Source organism: Ixodes scapularis, unplaced genomic scaffold, assembly GCF_016920785.2.
Source record: "Ixodes scapularis isolate PalLabHiFi unplaced genomic scaffold, ASM1692078v2 PGA_scaffold4__175_contigs__length_147842914, whole genome shotgun sequence".
Lineage (NCBI taxonomy): Eukaryota > Metazoa > Arthropoda > Arachnida > Ixodida > Ixodidae > Ixodes > Ixodes scapularis.
This window is the reverse complement of record NW_024609879.1, coordinates 585,095-600,015: the sequence shown is the minus strand read 5'-3', so window position 1 is coordinate 600,015 and position 14,921 is coordinate 585,095. Positions and strand designations below refer to the sequence as shown.

General features: G+C 47.9%; 1 protein-coding gene across 1 annotated transcript in view; it reads right to left on the bottom strand.

Moving 5' to 3' along the window:
* The window catches only part of LOC8037220 (nucleoporin Nup37), a 37,557-nt gene that overhangs the window by 10,353 nt on the left and 12,283 nt on the right, over positions 1 to 14,921 (bottom strand). The window contains exons 2-4 of the mRNA XM_002404456.5: positions 7,464 to 7,588; positions 5,014 to 5,086; positions 3,545 to 3,730 (exon numbers count right to left, since the gene is read on the bottom strand). Of these exons, the coding sequence (XP_002404500.3) occupies positions 3,545 to 3,730; positions 5,014 to 5,086; positions 7,464 to 7,588 (384 nt within the window). The remainder of the gene's footprint in view (positions 1 to 3,544; positions 3,731 to 5,013; positions 5,087 to 7,463; positions 7,589 to 14,921) is intronic.

The following is a 14,921-nucleotide window of genomic DNA, read 5'->3' as shown; positions in this document are numbered from 1 at the left end:
CTCCACGAGCGATTGGCGGGGATCACCAAAGCTGCCCAATCCGGAAGTGATCTCTTCCCTTCCCACTCAGAAGTGATGCTCTAGTATGGACCACTTTTGAACACTTTTACTTAGTTTATGCCCATTCTCCCGCGGGAGTTCTGTTTTCAGGCGATGGTACGCTCGGCTGGTGCCGCAAACGACGGGGTCAAGGGCAGGTTGCATGTGGTGCTGCTGGTTGGATGCCAGTCCGGCTGTCGTCCACAAACTGACGTCATCCGCACAAATGGCATAACTCTCCTGTGGAACCGCTTCGAGGGCGAGGCCGGTTATGGCGAGGTCGAAAAGGAGTGGCGACAGAACCGCCCCTTGAGGTACGCCAACGTTGGCCTTCCAGCATTCCTTCATATCTCCATTCACTACCTGGTAAGTGCCGTCCCCAAGGAAGGTCTCGATAAAATTTAAGGGGCAGCCCTGTACGCCTCGCCTTTGCGCAGCCGCAACCACGGTGGAGTGCGGGATAGAGTCGAAGGCCTTTCGCGAGTCAATGGCGACGAGTGTCCGAGGTTGAAAATTGAAGAGATGGCATTCGTAGAGGCCATGATGGCTTCCATTAACAGGCTGTCTCAAGTTGACATACAAGGTCGGAAACCTGTCGGCATGGGGCGGAGGGCGCTCATAGCCTCGAGGATCCATTGCAGGTGGCCTGTGACCATGCGCTCCAATACCTCGCTTAGATTGGAGGTGGGAGATATCCGTCGGAGGTTTGCTATTGCGTGTGGAGTCTTGCCGGGCTTCGAAATGCAAATTACTGTGGACTGTTTCCACTCCACTGGTACTGCACCTTCCATCTAGACCAGATTGAATGTGTCAAGGAGTTAGTTTATCGCTTCCATGGGAAGGTTCCGGAGCGCCGTTATGGTGACTTGGTCTGGACCAGGTGCCGAGTTCGCCTTTGCCAAGCTGAAGGTGTCAATGAGCTTCACCATAGTGAATGGTGCCTCCCCTGGTTGTTCGTTTATGACGGGCAGTAGGGTGTAGAGCTTGGCCGGGGGTGGAGTAGGTTGTTGAGGTTGCTGGAGTAGGCTCCCCGGCTAATTCTGAAAGTTGTCCCGAATGAAGTCGTGAGTCTTTCGTCTAAATGTCCTTGTGTCTTTTTCGCGCTGTTTTCTCCCGTTACCTATGTGCACTGACTAGCCCAACTTCAGACTCTATTACAGTCCTTTCTTTTACATGGGGCCCATTTATGTGTTCCTCCAATATGTCACAACATCTCCTATGTCAATGCCATCGCCATCACTACAGGCAAGGCAAGGCATTACGGGAAAACAGCAAAGAAAGGAAATTACCCCCCTGAGGTAATGGTCCTTTTTGGTTCAACTACCCCATCATCTGGAAATCTGAATACTGTAGGCAAGTAAGGCTCCTGCACAACTGCTTAAAGGTGTGGTGTTACAAGTGTTCTAATGAACACAGTGCTGGGAAACTTTGAAGCCTGTAAGTCTAGCAAGTACTGGGTACCTTTGTGAGCGCCTACGTTCCACATTCCCTAAGCGACACAAGAATCCAGCTCGAGTAGGGAACAATCTCGTATTTTTAGGTGATGCAACCACACCATTGACTATTTTCAACGTTACTGAACCGATGGCGAAACCTCTAGAGACGTTGGCATTGGTGAGGCGAGTGACTGGAAAGGCAGCTTCCGAAAGAAAAGACAACTGTATCCTGGACTGTGTAAAAGGTTGAAGTCAAGACCCCAGGAAACCTTGTACATAGGTTCAATCTAGAATCAATTGTTTCATTTTAGGGGCGAAGCTCCTTAGGGTCTAGCCTTGTCCGGCGTCCGTCGACAGGATTCGAACCTGTGCGGGGAGACCCCAATGGATTTCTAGCCCATCGCCTTAACCGCTCGGCCACGACTGTGGGATGAGTAGGGGGCTCCGAGATGTGGTAGTAACTCAAGAGCTGGGGATGACATGGATGAAATGTTGCATGTAGCCACTCAACGTCTATACAGGAGAGGGCGCTGCGGTCAAATGCGTATATAATTGCGTTAAACTTTGCATGCATTGGCTCAACGTTTATAGACGAGAGGACGCGGCGGTCAAATGCTCAAATACGTATATAACCACGTTCCATACCACACATTCTCTTTCTGACATGGATGAAAACGAACGAAAGGCTCGGCATGCTGCGGCTCTGCTTCTACGCACCACCAGAGCTTCGCCCCAATCAACATCATTCACCACGTGGAGATGCGGTCATTTTCAATGACTCTGGGTTGAAACTGCTGGTTGCAGATAAGGAGGGTGGCTTTGTAGTTGCGCCAGAACGCACGTTTAAAAAAAAATCTACGCAAGCAGCGTTGAAAACTTTTAAATCAGTTCCGGATGTAATTTTGGGCAAAGTGAAGGCACGTGCAAGCAATTTGGTTTACAGAAACTCTATAAATCGGTCAGGGCAGCTAGTGGCTTAAATGTCCAAGCTTTTACAGTGAAGCTGTTTATGGCTAGGGTTCCATAGATTCCTCATGTGTGTCAGCAAAACCTCTGGTCCCGAATTTGATGCAAAATCGCTTCATTGTATGCTTATACGTCTGGCTCTGGCTAAGAACACGTCCAAGGCTATACCTGAGCCGATCAGTGTGTACCACAGAGACCACAAGGCCATTGTCACCACCATCATGATCAAAGGATGCACCGATCAAGACTAGTAATGACCCACTGATCGGGACAAATAATGATTCACCGATCGAGACAAATAATGACCACCGATCAAGACAACAATAAATGTGCGTGTGCACCTTTTGTCAGGATGACCACTGATCAAGACAATAAATGTGTTCATACATTCATTAAAAATTCTGCGTCAGTCTGTGTCGTGTGCTAAACAGCTTTGCTGGTCATCCACCGTCACAGAGTGGAATGGTTTAGGATTTTCTTCTCGGTGAACACCCACGAGACAAATTCACCCTTCAGGGTAACTGTTTCCTGCGTACGTCCATGGTTTTCGATCACCCAGACTCGTGCAAAACAAATCTTTTTTTTTTTTTTCGATAAAGTTTCTTGCGGGCAATTGCAACCCCTTTTGCTGCCTGAGCAACCCGTTCTGTTTTTCGGTCCCTCTCCATTTTGACAGTGCATGGAAGCTTTGGCAGCCAGAAGTTGAAATTCCACGACAACTCGTGTTTGTGGAGCACCTGAATGCACCCTTAGCATCTGGTACCCTTTGGTGCAGTCGTCCACTGCGAGATCGTCGGTAGTGGAAGACCCAGATTGCTCAGAGTCTTTGTGTCGACGCTGCGTCGGTTGCTGCTCTAAAAAATGGCAATCGACGCCCTTCTCCGCGTCGTGAGCAGAGTTCCGGCAAAAAGCCAAAACGAGGGTCGCTTTTTGTCGGAGCGTCCAAACTTGAGTTCGCCGGAGCCTACGCGGACCGTCGAGCGAGAGAAAGACCTACGGCAGCGTCCGTAGCGTCCACCCGCGCCACCAGCAGAAACGGGGCAGGCAGCGACGCGACACGAACGCGACCTCGTCGAGCAGAAGTGGAAGGACCGGAAACGCACCTTTCCAGCCTCGTCGGGATGCCAGGCCACGGCGGTGCCGGGGGAACGGAGGACGAGGCGAGCCCGCTGCTCCCCGTCCAGACCCCAGACCCGGCAGGCGTTGTCGTCCCCCACGCTCGCCACCGCCTCCCCCGAGTGCGGCTCCCACGCCACCGCGTTCACGGGGCCCCGGTGGCCGTCCAGCACCTGCGAAGGGACACGGGCTTCCTCCAGGCCTTCCACAACCGACTGGGACGCCACCATCGCAAGAAACCCGCCAATCCACAGAGCCAGAAAGAGACGTCCCCAAACGAGAGAGCACCAACAAAGACAATCCATAAAACAAAATGTTCGTAGAACCGCGTTTTTGGCGTCTGAAATGCCCAAGACACTACCCAAAAAAGTGAATGTTTGAACCGCTTGTTTGATTTAAGCACTATTTACAGGGCTTGTTTCTCTTGATGTTGAGAACATTTCTGCTATATTTTGTTAACCTGGGTGAAGTACAAAAACAATTATGAATGTTCAAAACTGAAAGGGAGCGTGCCTGCGTAGGAAAACTATCGTTTTGAAATTACTTATAAGTTTGTCGCTTTCATAAGTTATATTGCTTTAGGACAGTTCAAAGCAGATAGTTATGAAGTTATATTTCTATATTTTACCATCTTTCATGACAAAAAAGCCACATAAAAACAGATACTGTTTGTTAGATTTCCATCCTTTGTCCAACATTTGAGTTCTTGACCATGAAAAATGACAAAAATAAAAAAATGCAAGCTCATAGCTATCTTCCCCTTAAAATTTTAACCCAAAAAAACTAAAAAATGAATCCAAGTTACATAATGAAAAAAAAAAAATAGTTTTCCTAAAGTGAATTTGATGCCGAAAAGTGGAGTGGAGAAATATGCATTCAAAGTGCTGCAACGTCTACCTTTTCTTCAGCATCGGTGGACCGAAAATAATATATAAAAAGTTAACTATGCTCTGTGCACTAATGAAACTTTCTGGGAATACTCTCTAGATGTTGGTGGATGTAAATATGACATTTTTCAAAATCAACATTTTTTGCAGAAATTGTTTCTTCTGGGTAGTGTCCCCCCTAGAGAAGCACCAAACGCGCGGTCGTAGGTATCGGGACTTCCCAAGCTACTTGCACGTCTCATTCTTTCGCGCTCATCCTCCGGACTCGATCTGGCTTTGTTCGACTTTTTCGGAAACTTTGCGCCGAAAACTATGGACAGTGACAGGTTGAGAATCCACTGGATGCCTCGAGCACACACTCAATACCTCGCACTGGGCTTTGGCTGCACGTGCAACCAGCCACCATCAAAGGGCTCGCGCTTGAGGAGGAGCGTCTACCGGGTTCTTAACCCGTCACCGACCATAAACATCTCCGTCGAGTGTCTCGGGGTAAAAATGTATTTTTCCGGGGGTGGCCTCTCCAGGAGCGGCCCACGCCGCCGGTGCCCCGCAGGTTGGCCAGTACTCACGCTCATGTCGTCTGTTTCCTGAAGGTTGGAGCAGAAGATGCGCACTTTTCCATCCGAGCTTGCTGTCGCAAACCTGGAAGAAACAATACATGGCCCAGACGACTCGCGGACGGGAAGAGTAACCACGTAGCTGGCCTGCGAGGTCAACGCCGGCTGCGGAGGAAGCCGGCCCGGGGATGCTCGGAGCGGCGTCCCTCGGACCGGCGGATGTCCTCCTCCCGTGCCACTCTGTCGCATTGTGTGAGCCACCCAGTTTTCCAGTGGGTCGCAGTTTCTTTCCTTATCCCATCTGAATTCTCGCCCACGAAGTGCCACATACAGCTGGTACTGCCATTTACGGACCGAGAGTGTCTTTTCAGTTGCTGCTTTAGAGAACCGTGGACCCTACGGTTTGCAGATTGTTGACAGATTACCCGCCAGCAAATTACTCTCTCATTCAATTTTCTGACCTTACTTTGGATTCGCGTCAATTGGCATCCGGTGAGGTACTTTAAACTATGCTACGCTTACGGGCACAATATCTTGCCAACTTTTTTGCCTTACTCTTCCCGGTATTTTGAGGAAGCCAAATTTTCACAGCGAGTGGCTCCTTCAGTATAGGAAAACAATATATATGTGCTATCTACTTTCTTGCGACTGTGTTTGAATCACAAAGTTTCTAGAACACGAGTCTCTTACATTGTCATTTACTGGTTTCTTTTATGACCCAATTTATGGAAAACTTCACATTTACAGTCCTTAAAGGGACAATGAAGACAATTTTATTAAATTTTTTTAAATGGTGTTTTTATGCTTCTTGGGAACATAGCATGCTGCCCAATTTTTTGTAGACATTTCTGACGCGTATTTCTGTGCCTGCGAAAGAAGTAAAGAAACCGAAACTGAACAATCTCCATTTTCATTTCTGGGCCTCTGAAAACGGAGGTGACGTAGGAGTGACGTCCAGTGTGAATAGTCGGTATCGGTAGTATTTAGGAGATCAAGACTCTAAATACCACGGTGGGTTATAGCAGCGCGATGACACGGTCGTTTCGTCGAATCTGTCAACATGGACGGCAATGCCGCTCTCGTGAGCGAGTTCGAGCTTCCGTTCAGTGACCCAACACAAATGGAACGGGAGTGCGTGTGTGGCGGCCTGCAACATCACCCGACGGAAACCGCCCAGCCGGCAACGAGCGGCCCGCATGCCGAAGTGCCCATAGTTGCTTGTTGGCCATTTTGCGTCCAGCGTAGCAAAGAAAAAAAACAATTATGCTGCTTTATTTACGGTTTAGTAATCATTTTCGATCCGATTTATACTTTTCATGATCATTCGAGCAGAATTAGAACAGTAATGCAAAAGGTCGCAAACTAAAACGTGACCGAGGGCACGCCTCTCGTTTCGACCAATCGCTGACGCGTCTATTGTGACGTCGCGCTTCTGGGACCCGCGACGGTCACGTGAGCTCCGCTTTTCCTGGCTTGTCCCGCAACTCTCGGGGCGTCACCCCAGTCGATCCCGGTATGATTATTAGCGCGACTGTTTAATTGATTTGCGCAGCACATAAGCGCCGGTTTCAGCTGAAATTTGGGCAACGTGGCCTGAGACGTGCCTGGAACCCAGTTCAATCGCCAAAAAGATGTCCGAAATTGCCTTCATTGTCCCTTTAAAGAATGATTCTGGCCATTAGATTGGCACAGATGCTGATTCTCAAAAGAAACAAACGAGATTGTTTCGTCCTCACATAGCTGCAAATTTTTCCGAAAATTGCGAGAACACTGCCGAGCCTGGCACCAAGTAGGATCGCGCTTTCAAGAACAACTCGCTCTCTCTGGTGTAAATTTGTTACAAGGATTGTGTTACAAAGCCCTGCACAATCGGGGCCACTATACGGAGCAGTCTGGAAAGCTGAGCAAATGGGACGGCAAATGTTTAGACATGGAGAGGTCGCTCTGACCTCGATGTGTGGCCACATTGATTTCCTTGTAAGTGAGAAATTTAACCGAAGAAATAAAACTGCCAGCCCGGAGTCTTCATCACGCAGTGGCAATTATGCAAATGCACACCGGCGCCATTTTCCTCAGATTACCTGGTTCAGAATCTTTTTGCCACATGATAGGAAATTTTTCCCTAGGGACGAACTGCCGACGTTGGGAGTCAACCAGTCGGATGGCTCGGAGAACCTAACGAATAATGTGGTTTCAAAGAGAAGCCACCGTGGAGAAATTGCGTCCGCTCTTCCATAACACCCCGCGACCCACCAAAAAGATGGGCGACTGGAAATGCCATGCATGCTTGAAACTTGGGGGTCTTATTATTGGCAATTGAAGCGCCCCGCGAATTGCGGTACATCTGCTTAATAATAAAATGATCAAAATGTTTCTTTTTCATCTCACGTTTTGCTCGTGGTGGCAAAGCATGCCGGGGCGGAAAGCAGTCCCAGACGGCGGCTCACCCAAGGAGGGCTCACCTCATGCAGACCGGGCTGAGCACCAGCGACATGTTGGGGCTCCAGGCGACGGAGCAGACAGGCTCCTTGTGTGCAAAACGCCGCACCACCTCCACCGCCAGCTCCCCCTGGTCCGAGCCCTCGTCCTGGACAGGGTAGGGACACTCGTCACAAACCTCCGTGGGCCTCCACTGGCCCGGCTGCACTATGTCACAGTCACGCGACGCCATGATGGCGTCTGTCGTTGTGAGACATTAATCTTCCCACTAAATTTAGCGAAGAAATTGCCCTGGTTTCATGTGACACAATGTCGCACGATGCGTTGCCACAATTTCCCCGCTAAATTTAGTGAGGAAATGTATCCATTAGATTGCGATAAAAAGTGCCGAACGTTAAAACCCAAGCATTTGGTTCTCCCGGTGTGGCATATAACCTTGATGTATCTCCCCACTGTAATGCTGTCCAGGTACTGTGGGTATGCAAATAAATAAATAATTATTATCGCATTTTCGTTGCATCGGACAGAATGTTTGAACCAGGAGATTTTTGAGGCCACAGGCCATGCAGTTTGAGAAGCCACAATCGAGCCCTTTTTGACAGACACTGCTTAGAGATACGAAAGTTTCAACCAAAGGAAAACCACTAGCTAAATAATTACAGCATGAGAATGCACGTAAGAGGCAAAGGGAGCACCTCTCTTTGGCCAAGTCTACAGCTTGCACACGAATGCTTCAAACTCAGTTTGAAAGGTCCGCAAGAATCAATTTGTCAATGTATCGTGGTGGGATTTACTACAAAGGTGCATCTAGGTGGTGCACGCAGGGAGTGAAATTAAGAATGGAGAAACTCCCCTTGTTCGAGAAAGAATAGCCTTTTTCGGGCAATCTACGATGCCATGTTGCGGGCGACGCAGACGGAGCTCAATGACTTGGAGGTACTGCTGACAGATGGCGTATGTGCTAGTTCTGGTTTCGATAGCAGACAATCTCCAAAAGATTTGGTATTTTTCGCTTAATGCAGTGTACTTGTTTAGAATGTATAATTTTCAAAATGTAACATCTCCTTTATGCTTACTTGAAAAACAAATAAACGTAAAAGCGCCCTTTTATTTATTCGGCTTACGTTAAATCACTTTCATCTCTGTCAGTTTGTCGTCTGCTTACAGAAGTGCTGTGTTAACTTTAACTTAAATTTTCTTTTATCACCAACTGCTTCAGCTTGCTCGCTATCGCGTTCCATATTCTTTTTAGAGCTTTTACGTGTCGGTGTGAATTACATATCCAGTGATGTGATTGGCCTAAGCCGTTTTGGAGCATCTTTTGGAGCAGCAAAAGTGTTTTTTGGAGCAGATATTCTTAGGAAAATAATTTAAAAAAATACTTGTTTTAAGTGCTGGACAAAGGAAGGGCACTTTGCTCGCTGCAATAAACAAATTATGGTTGAGTTAGACAACCTGGGAGTCTTTCCACATGTAACTGAAATGCCAATGACATGACACATTTTGCAATGCTTCAGTTAAATGATACATATATATATACCTGGCTAGAGATAAATAAAAGCCAAACTGCACATATAAAATTTATTTGAAAATGACCAGCTCAGTAGTAAATATTGCACCATTAGGTTTACTAGGTATATGATGTAATAAATGAAAGCAGCCTCCAAATCATTAAGGGGGGACACTACCCAGAAAAACAATTTTCTGCAAAAAATGTTAATTTTGAAAAACTACATAAATACATCCAACAGCCTCTAGAGTGTATTCCCAGAAAGTTTTATTAGTTTACACTGCATAGTTAAATTTTAGTAAATTTTTTTCTGTCCACCGAAGCTAAAGAAAAGGTAAGGTTTGAAGCATTTTGAACGCATTTTGCTCCGTTCCATTTTTTGGTATAAATTCCATTTTATTCAATCTATCGTTTATAATGGCAATACAGGGGAGGCTCGTTCTTCACTTTTCCTGACTGAAATTTAATAAGGAGTGCAGCTATGGAATGTTTTTGTCGCTTTACAGGTGTCTTTTATAAAAAAATGTTGACATTTTGTCAAAGACACAGAAGTCCAAAAAGTTGACCAATTTTGCAGAAGATAAAATTTATAGAAAAAACTGAGTTTTTACAAAAACCTTTCCATAGCTGCATTCCCTAGGTATTCTGCTACATATCTAGCAAATCAAAATCTTGATCATTGGGATAGATTTCCGACGATAGATTTACTAAACAATGTGGGCGTGTAGCTGATAGAAGCTATTTACCCAACAGACCTTAAATTTTGTTATGCACCCTCTAGCATGACCACTAGCCTACCCTGTAAGTTTTATTAATTTTAAGCAAAGGGTTCAAAAGTTGACCCTCCTGGGTGGTGTGCCCCCTTAAACACGTAACTACTGCAGCGCAATGCAAAATCGTATACATAAGAGAAAGGTGCATTTCGACTAGCGAGTACTCTTCTTTTTGCTTCTCTAAACTTTCTGCAAAACTGCCACAAGCCTCGCTTTGCCTTCGGCTAGTAATGAATGTCCACTTTCAATGTCTCCAATGGAACATTGAGACGTCCCACAAGTGTACAGTGATGTAGGCGTTGCCGAGCAATTCTGAAAAATCGCTTGCCACCGTTTTACTGGTTCCAGACGTGCCAGTTTTTGGTCAAAAGTAAGCAAATGCAAACAAAAAAAAGATGGATTGTCAGCGATCGGCTGGTGCCCCTGTCGTGCAATCATGTTCACATGCACGTGAGGGAAACTTCGGCAGGCTTGCAGTTGCACGTGCTTTGTTGCGCGAGCGGAGACAACGGCTGTCCAATCTAAACCACACCACTCCGCTCCGTTGCCAACTGGTTCCCCAAAAGTGTATGCAAAATGTAACTGTCCAGCATACGACAAAAACAGTCCAGCGGCACGTGCTTGCCAGGCCGGCAGGAGAGGTGCAAGCTAAACACACAGAAAAAAGAACCTGAGCATAACGATGCAAGACATCGCGAGCCAGGTTCGAAACGTTCTGGGAGCACTTCGTGCAACGACTGAACGCGAGACAAACAAGCGCGCTGTGCGGGTTCAGCGAGCAGACATTGCCTTCTTTGCTTTAGCTCACTTCTCTTCAACATTCTTTCACGGCAGATTTTTCACGTACCAGGGTCCCTATCGAAAGAAAGCCCATCGAGAGAAACCTAGGTAGTGAATACTTCGACACAGAAGTGTTTGAGTTAAAGAGGGATATTTGTAGTAGCGTATGATTTAAACAAGAACAAGAATGTTGATCAACATGCGGCGGTCCTTACGTTTCAGTTTAGAAAGCGCTATATTGGTAGCGACGTGGGGACGGCAACACCCGATGTCGCGCGAACACGGTGACTGGTAGGCAGGGACCAAATCTGGTTTTCCCACGGCCGTTGCTTTTAGGAGCGAGTGCTTCAGCTCACAAAGTAACTCCTACCGTGCAAAAACGTGGCTTCGTTTCACAGCATAACGGCATGGCTGGTACCCGGCACGCTAGCGCCGGAGCGTCCGCACACACCCGCGTCTATCGTTGAAACTTTCTTAAAAAGACGCGGGACGAGACCCACGAGACGACGAAAGTGTGAAACGCAAGACGGCGGGAAAACTATGCAAGACCGGGTGGAGCATTAATGCGGGCTACTTTGTGCAGGGCGGCTGCTTGCACCCCATAACACACGCATGCTCAATTACGGTACTCAGTTTAGTTTCGGTTTTGAAAGGCGACCGAAATTGGTCCTTTGGCGCAGGCTTGGCGCAGATTACCCATATTTTGGCAAAATGTAGCAGGATGTAGCAAAGCTAGCCCCTTGGCACAGTTTGGCGCAGCAATCGTATCACTGCATATCATAATGGCCCGCTAAGAAATAGCACAGAAGGGAAGGTCATTCTCTGGTACACATAGTATCAGAGTACAAAAGCTGTACGTTGTCGCTTTCGGAGAGAATTTGGGAAAAGATGCCCTAATTTGCCCACCATTCAAAGATGGACTCGGTGCTTTGTCGACAAGGGAAGCGTCGAGAACAGAGCTCCAGTTTCGTTTGTGTTGTCGTGATCATTTGGGGCATTTTCATTATATCCACACCTGACAACTCGCAGAGCTCTGGTCTGTTCAACGTTAGCCACAGCTACGTTCTCCACATCCCGCGGAGGCAGGAAATGCATCCCTATAGGCTGCCTCCACAAACTGTCTGCCGAGGACAAGGAAAGGCGCCTTTTGCCAGACGAAGCAGCACCATATTGCCGCTGACCCGTCATCTACCTCCTGTTTAGAGATGAAGCCCTTTTTAACCTCGACAGCCACGTGGTGGAGCAAAACTGCAGGTTTTGGGCTGACTCCAATCCGAACCAGGAGCGAGCGCCTCACACACCAAAAGTGACCGTATGGTGCAGAGTACGGAAGGAGGGCGTCGTCTTTGAAGGGTCAGTCACTGGTGACGCACACCTGCGCATGCTCCAAGACGAGTTTCTGCCCTGCGCCAGCAAGATGCCCGCGCACTACACGTCCTGGCATGGTTGGACCAACCCTGGAAAGTGGATGGGCCACTCGACGATGCCGTGAACCTCTCCTGACTTTTTCGTGTGGGGGTTCCTGATGAGCAAGGTGTATGTCGGCCGGATTCAAGCAATGACAGACCTCATCGAGGCAGCCTTTGGGATGATTTCTGACAGCGTGCACCAAGTTGCCTTCCAGGAGGAGAGGCTCAAGACCCGTATCCATCTGCAGGGAGGACGTGCCGAGCTGCAGTGAACATTGTTTGTGCTGTTGTCGTTATTTTTATTTTGGACAAAAGGCCCAAGCACCCGCGAACGACTCTTCTCACGACTCGACCATTCTTCGCATAGGGATGCTCGGTCGTGGTGCTGCAGCCTCGTGTTTCAGCTGCGCCATCTGTCGGCAGCACCTCCGAGTCAATGAGCTCAAACAACGTCGCCCGCAGAATGGCGTCGTAGCTTGCCTGAAACAGGTTATTCTTTTTTTGTACTCGAACGAGGCAAGTTTATTCGTTTGTATGTAAAGGTCAAATTCAGTTGACACACTTTTGTTAGCCAGCAAAATAAAAGTGTCAGAATTAGCCATATCTGAATATTTTAATAGTGTTAATATGAAACTGACAATCCAGATGGACTAATGCGACCACATGCACACATAAATGTTTCACGTTTCTGTAAGTTATTTATATTGAGTTGAAATTGTAATGGCTCAGAAATATTGTCGTGCTACAACAGAAAAAAATGGAGTAGAAGAGGAAAACGTCGAGGGAGCAGGCCGGAGGAGAAGGGAGCGAAAAGGAGGAAGAAGAGGGGTTCTTGTTCGGCGGTAACCCGACCAGGTGGAAGCACACCCGGCAACGTCCCGAGGGTGCTACTGTCGGGTGAAACATCAGCTTGGCGGTGTGCAACCAAAGCGGCAACATCCGGCATGAACGAGGCATTCGGCAGTGATCCGAAGTAGCCGCTGGTGGGAAAGAGTATCGACTTCGGCGGTGTCCCGGAGCAGAACATCCCAGACCAGCCTCAAGGAACACCCAAGGAACATCACGGGAAACGACTTCGGCGGTGTCTCGGAGCAGAGCATCCCAGACCACCAACAAGGAACCACACGCACCAACAACCAAGCGCTGCTGAAAACAAGACAGCACCAAGACCTTCAGCCACACAAGGACGGACTGAAAGTGAGACAATTTCTGACCTGTAGATTTGTGTATAGCTAGAACGTTTCTTATTTTTTTGTTAATTTTTTAATATATATATATCTTGATCAAACCTCACGGTGTGACTGAATTCCTCATTCGGTGGTTTGACCTGAACCTATAACATCACAATTTGGCGAGCCTGCCAGGATACAAACCGCAGAGTGAGGAAAACCAGTTGTACCGGTGAGCGGTTCCCAACAAGTTTGAAATGGATTTTGAAAAGATAATGGCTTTGGGAAGCTCCCTCGGACTAACAAAAGAGGAAGCGTTGCATCTTCTGGAGGAGGAAAGAAAGCGTGAGAGAGAGGAGAGAGTGCACGCTAGAGAAGATTCCAAACTCGAACATGAGAGGGAACAGCAGAAGGCTGAGAGGGAGAGGGAGGACGCCAGACTGAAAGCGGCACATGAGATCGCTATGATAGAGCTTAAGATCAAGCTCGCGGAAACAGAACGCGCCAGTGGAGCGACAACAGACGGAGGGAGCGAAGGTCAGTCAAGAGGACGAGCGTGCTTGAAGAAATTGATGCCGCCCTTTGACGAGAAACGCGATGACTTAGATGCCTACCTGCATAGATTTGAGAGGATTGCGGTAGGACAAGGATGGGCGAAGGAGGAATGGGCGACGTCCCTTAGTCTTTGCCTGGTGGGTGAAGCTTTAACCGCATTTGGGAGGATGACAGCAGCTGACTCCCTAGACTATGAGAAGGTTAAGATCACCTTGCTCCAACGATTCAGACTAACTGCAGACGGTTTTAGAGAAAAGTTCAGACGAAGCAAGCCGGAGGAGGCAGAAACTGGACGACAATTCTGTACCAGATTGAGTAATTATTTTGATAGGTGGCTCGAAATGGCGCAGACAGAGAAGACGTTCGAGGCAGTGAGGGACAGGGTGATTGCCGAACAGTTCCTTAGTTGCTGTCACCCTAAGCTGGCCATTTTTCTAAAAGAACGTAACGTGAACGCAGCGCAAGAAATGGCAGAGCTAGCTGACCAGTACCTGGAAGCCCAGGGAAAATGTAATCTGGGTGCTATGAAAGATGGGGGTTGTACAACAGTGAGACCAGACGGCGAGAACAGTAAGGTTACTGGACAAACGGGAGGAGCCCGAAGACCATCGCCTAGATGCTTTCTGTGCAGTAAGGTTGGGCATAAGGCAACTGACTGCAGAAGCGGATATAGACAAAATCAGGCAGGAGTACGATGCTGGGAGTGCGGCAAAATGGGACACAAAGCTGGGCAGTGCGCCAATCACTCACAGAACAAAGCAGCGTGTGTCCTGGATAAAAGACAGAAGGCATTAAAGAGGGGCAACAAAGAACAGCAGAGAGCGATAACAAATACAAGATTTGAACATGTTGTTGACACTGACTTAGTACACAATATCGACATATTGATGCCGGTGGTCGAAGGGAGGTTACATGATATTAAGATATCAGTGCTGAGGGATAGTGGAACCAACACAGTACTGGTAAGAAAAAGGCTGGTACGAAGTGAGGAGTTCACAGGGACGTCCACTGGCGTTATCCTGGTTGACGGCACCATGAGGGATATGCCTGAAGCGATAATCAACATAGATACACCTTATTACACGGGGGAAGTACGTGCCAAATGCGTAGAAGAACCGCTGTATGACCTCATACTGGGTAACATCCCAGGGGCTAGAAAAGTGGACTGCCCGGATTCAGGGTGGGGCACAAGTACGAAGAAAATGCGTCACCAGGGAGATGAAGTGTTTGGCGAAATGCCGTCTAATTCATTGAACAGCGTTACATCACATGCTGAGAACGACCG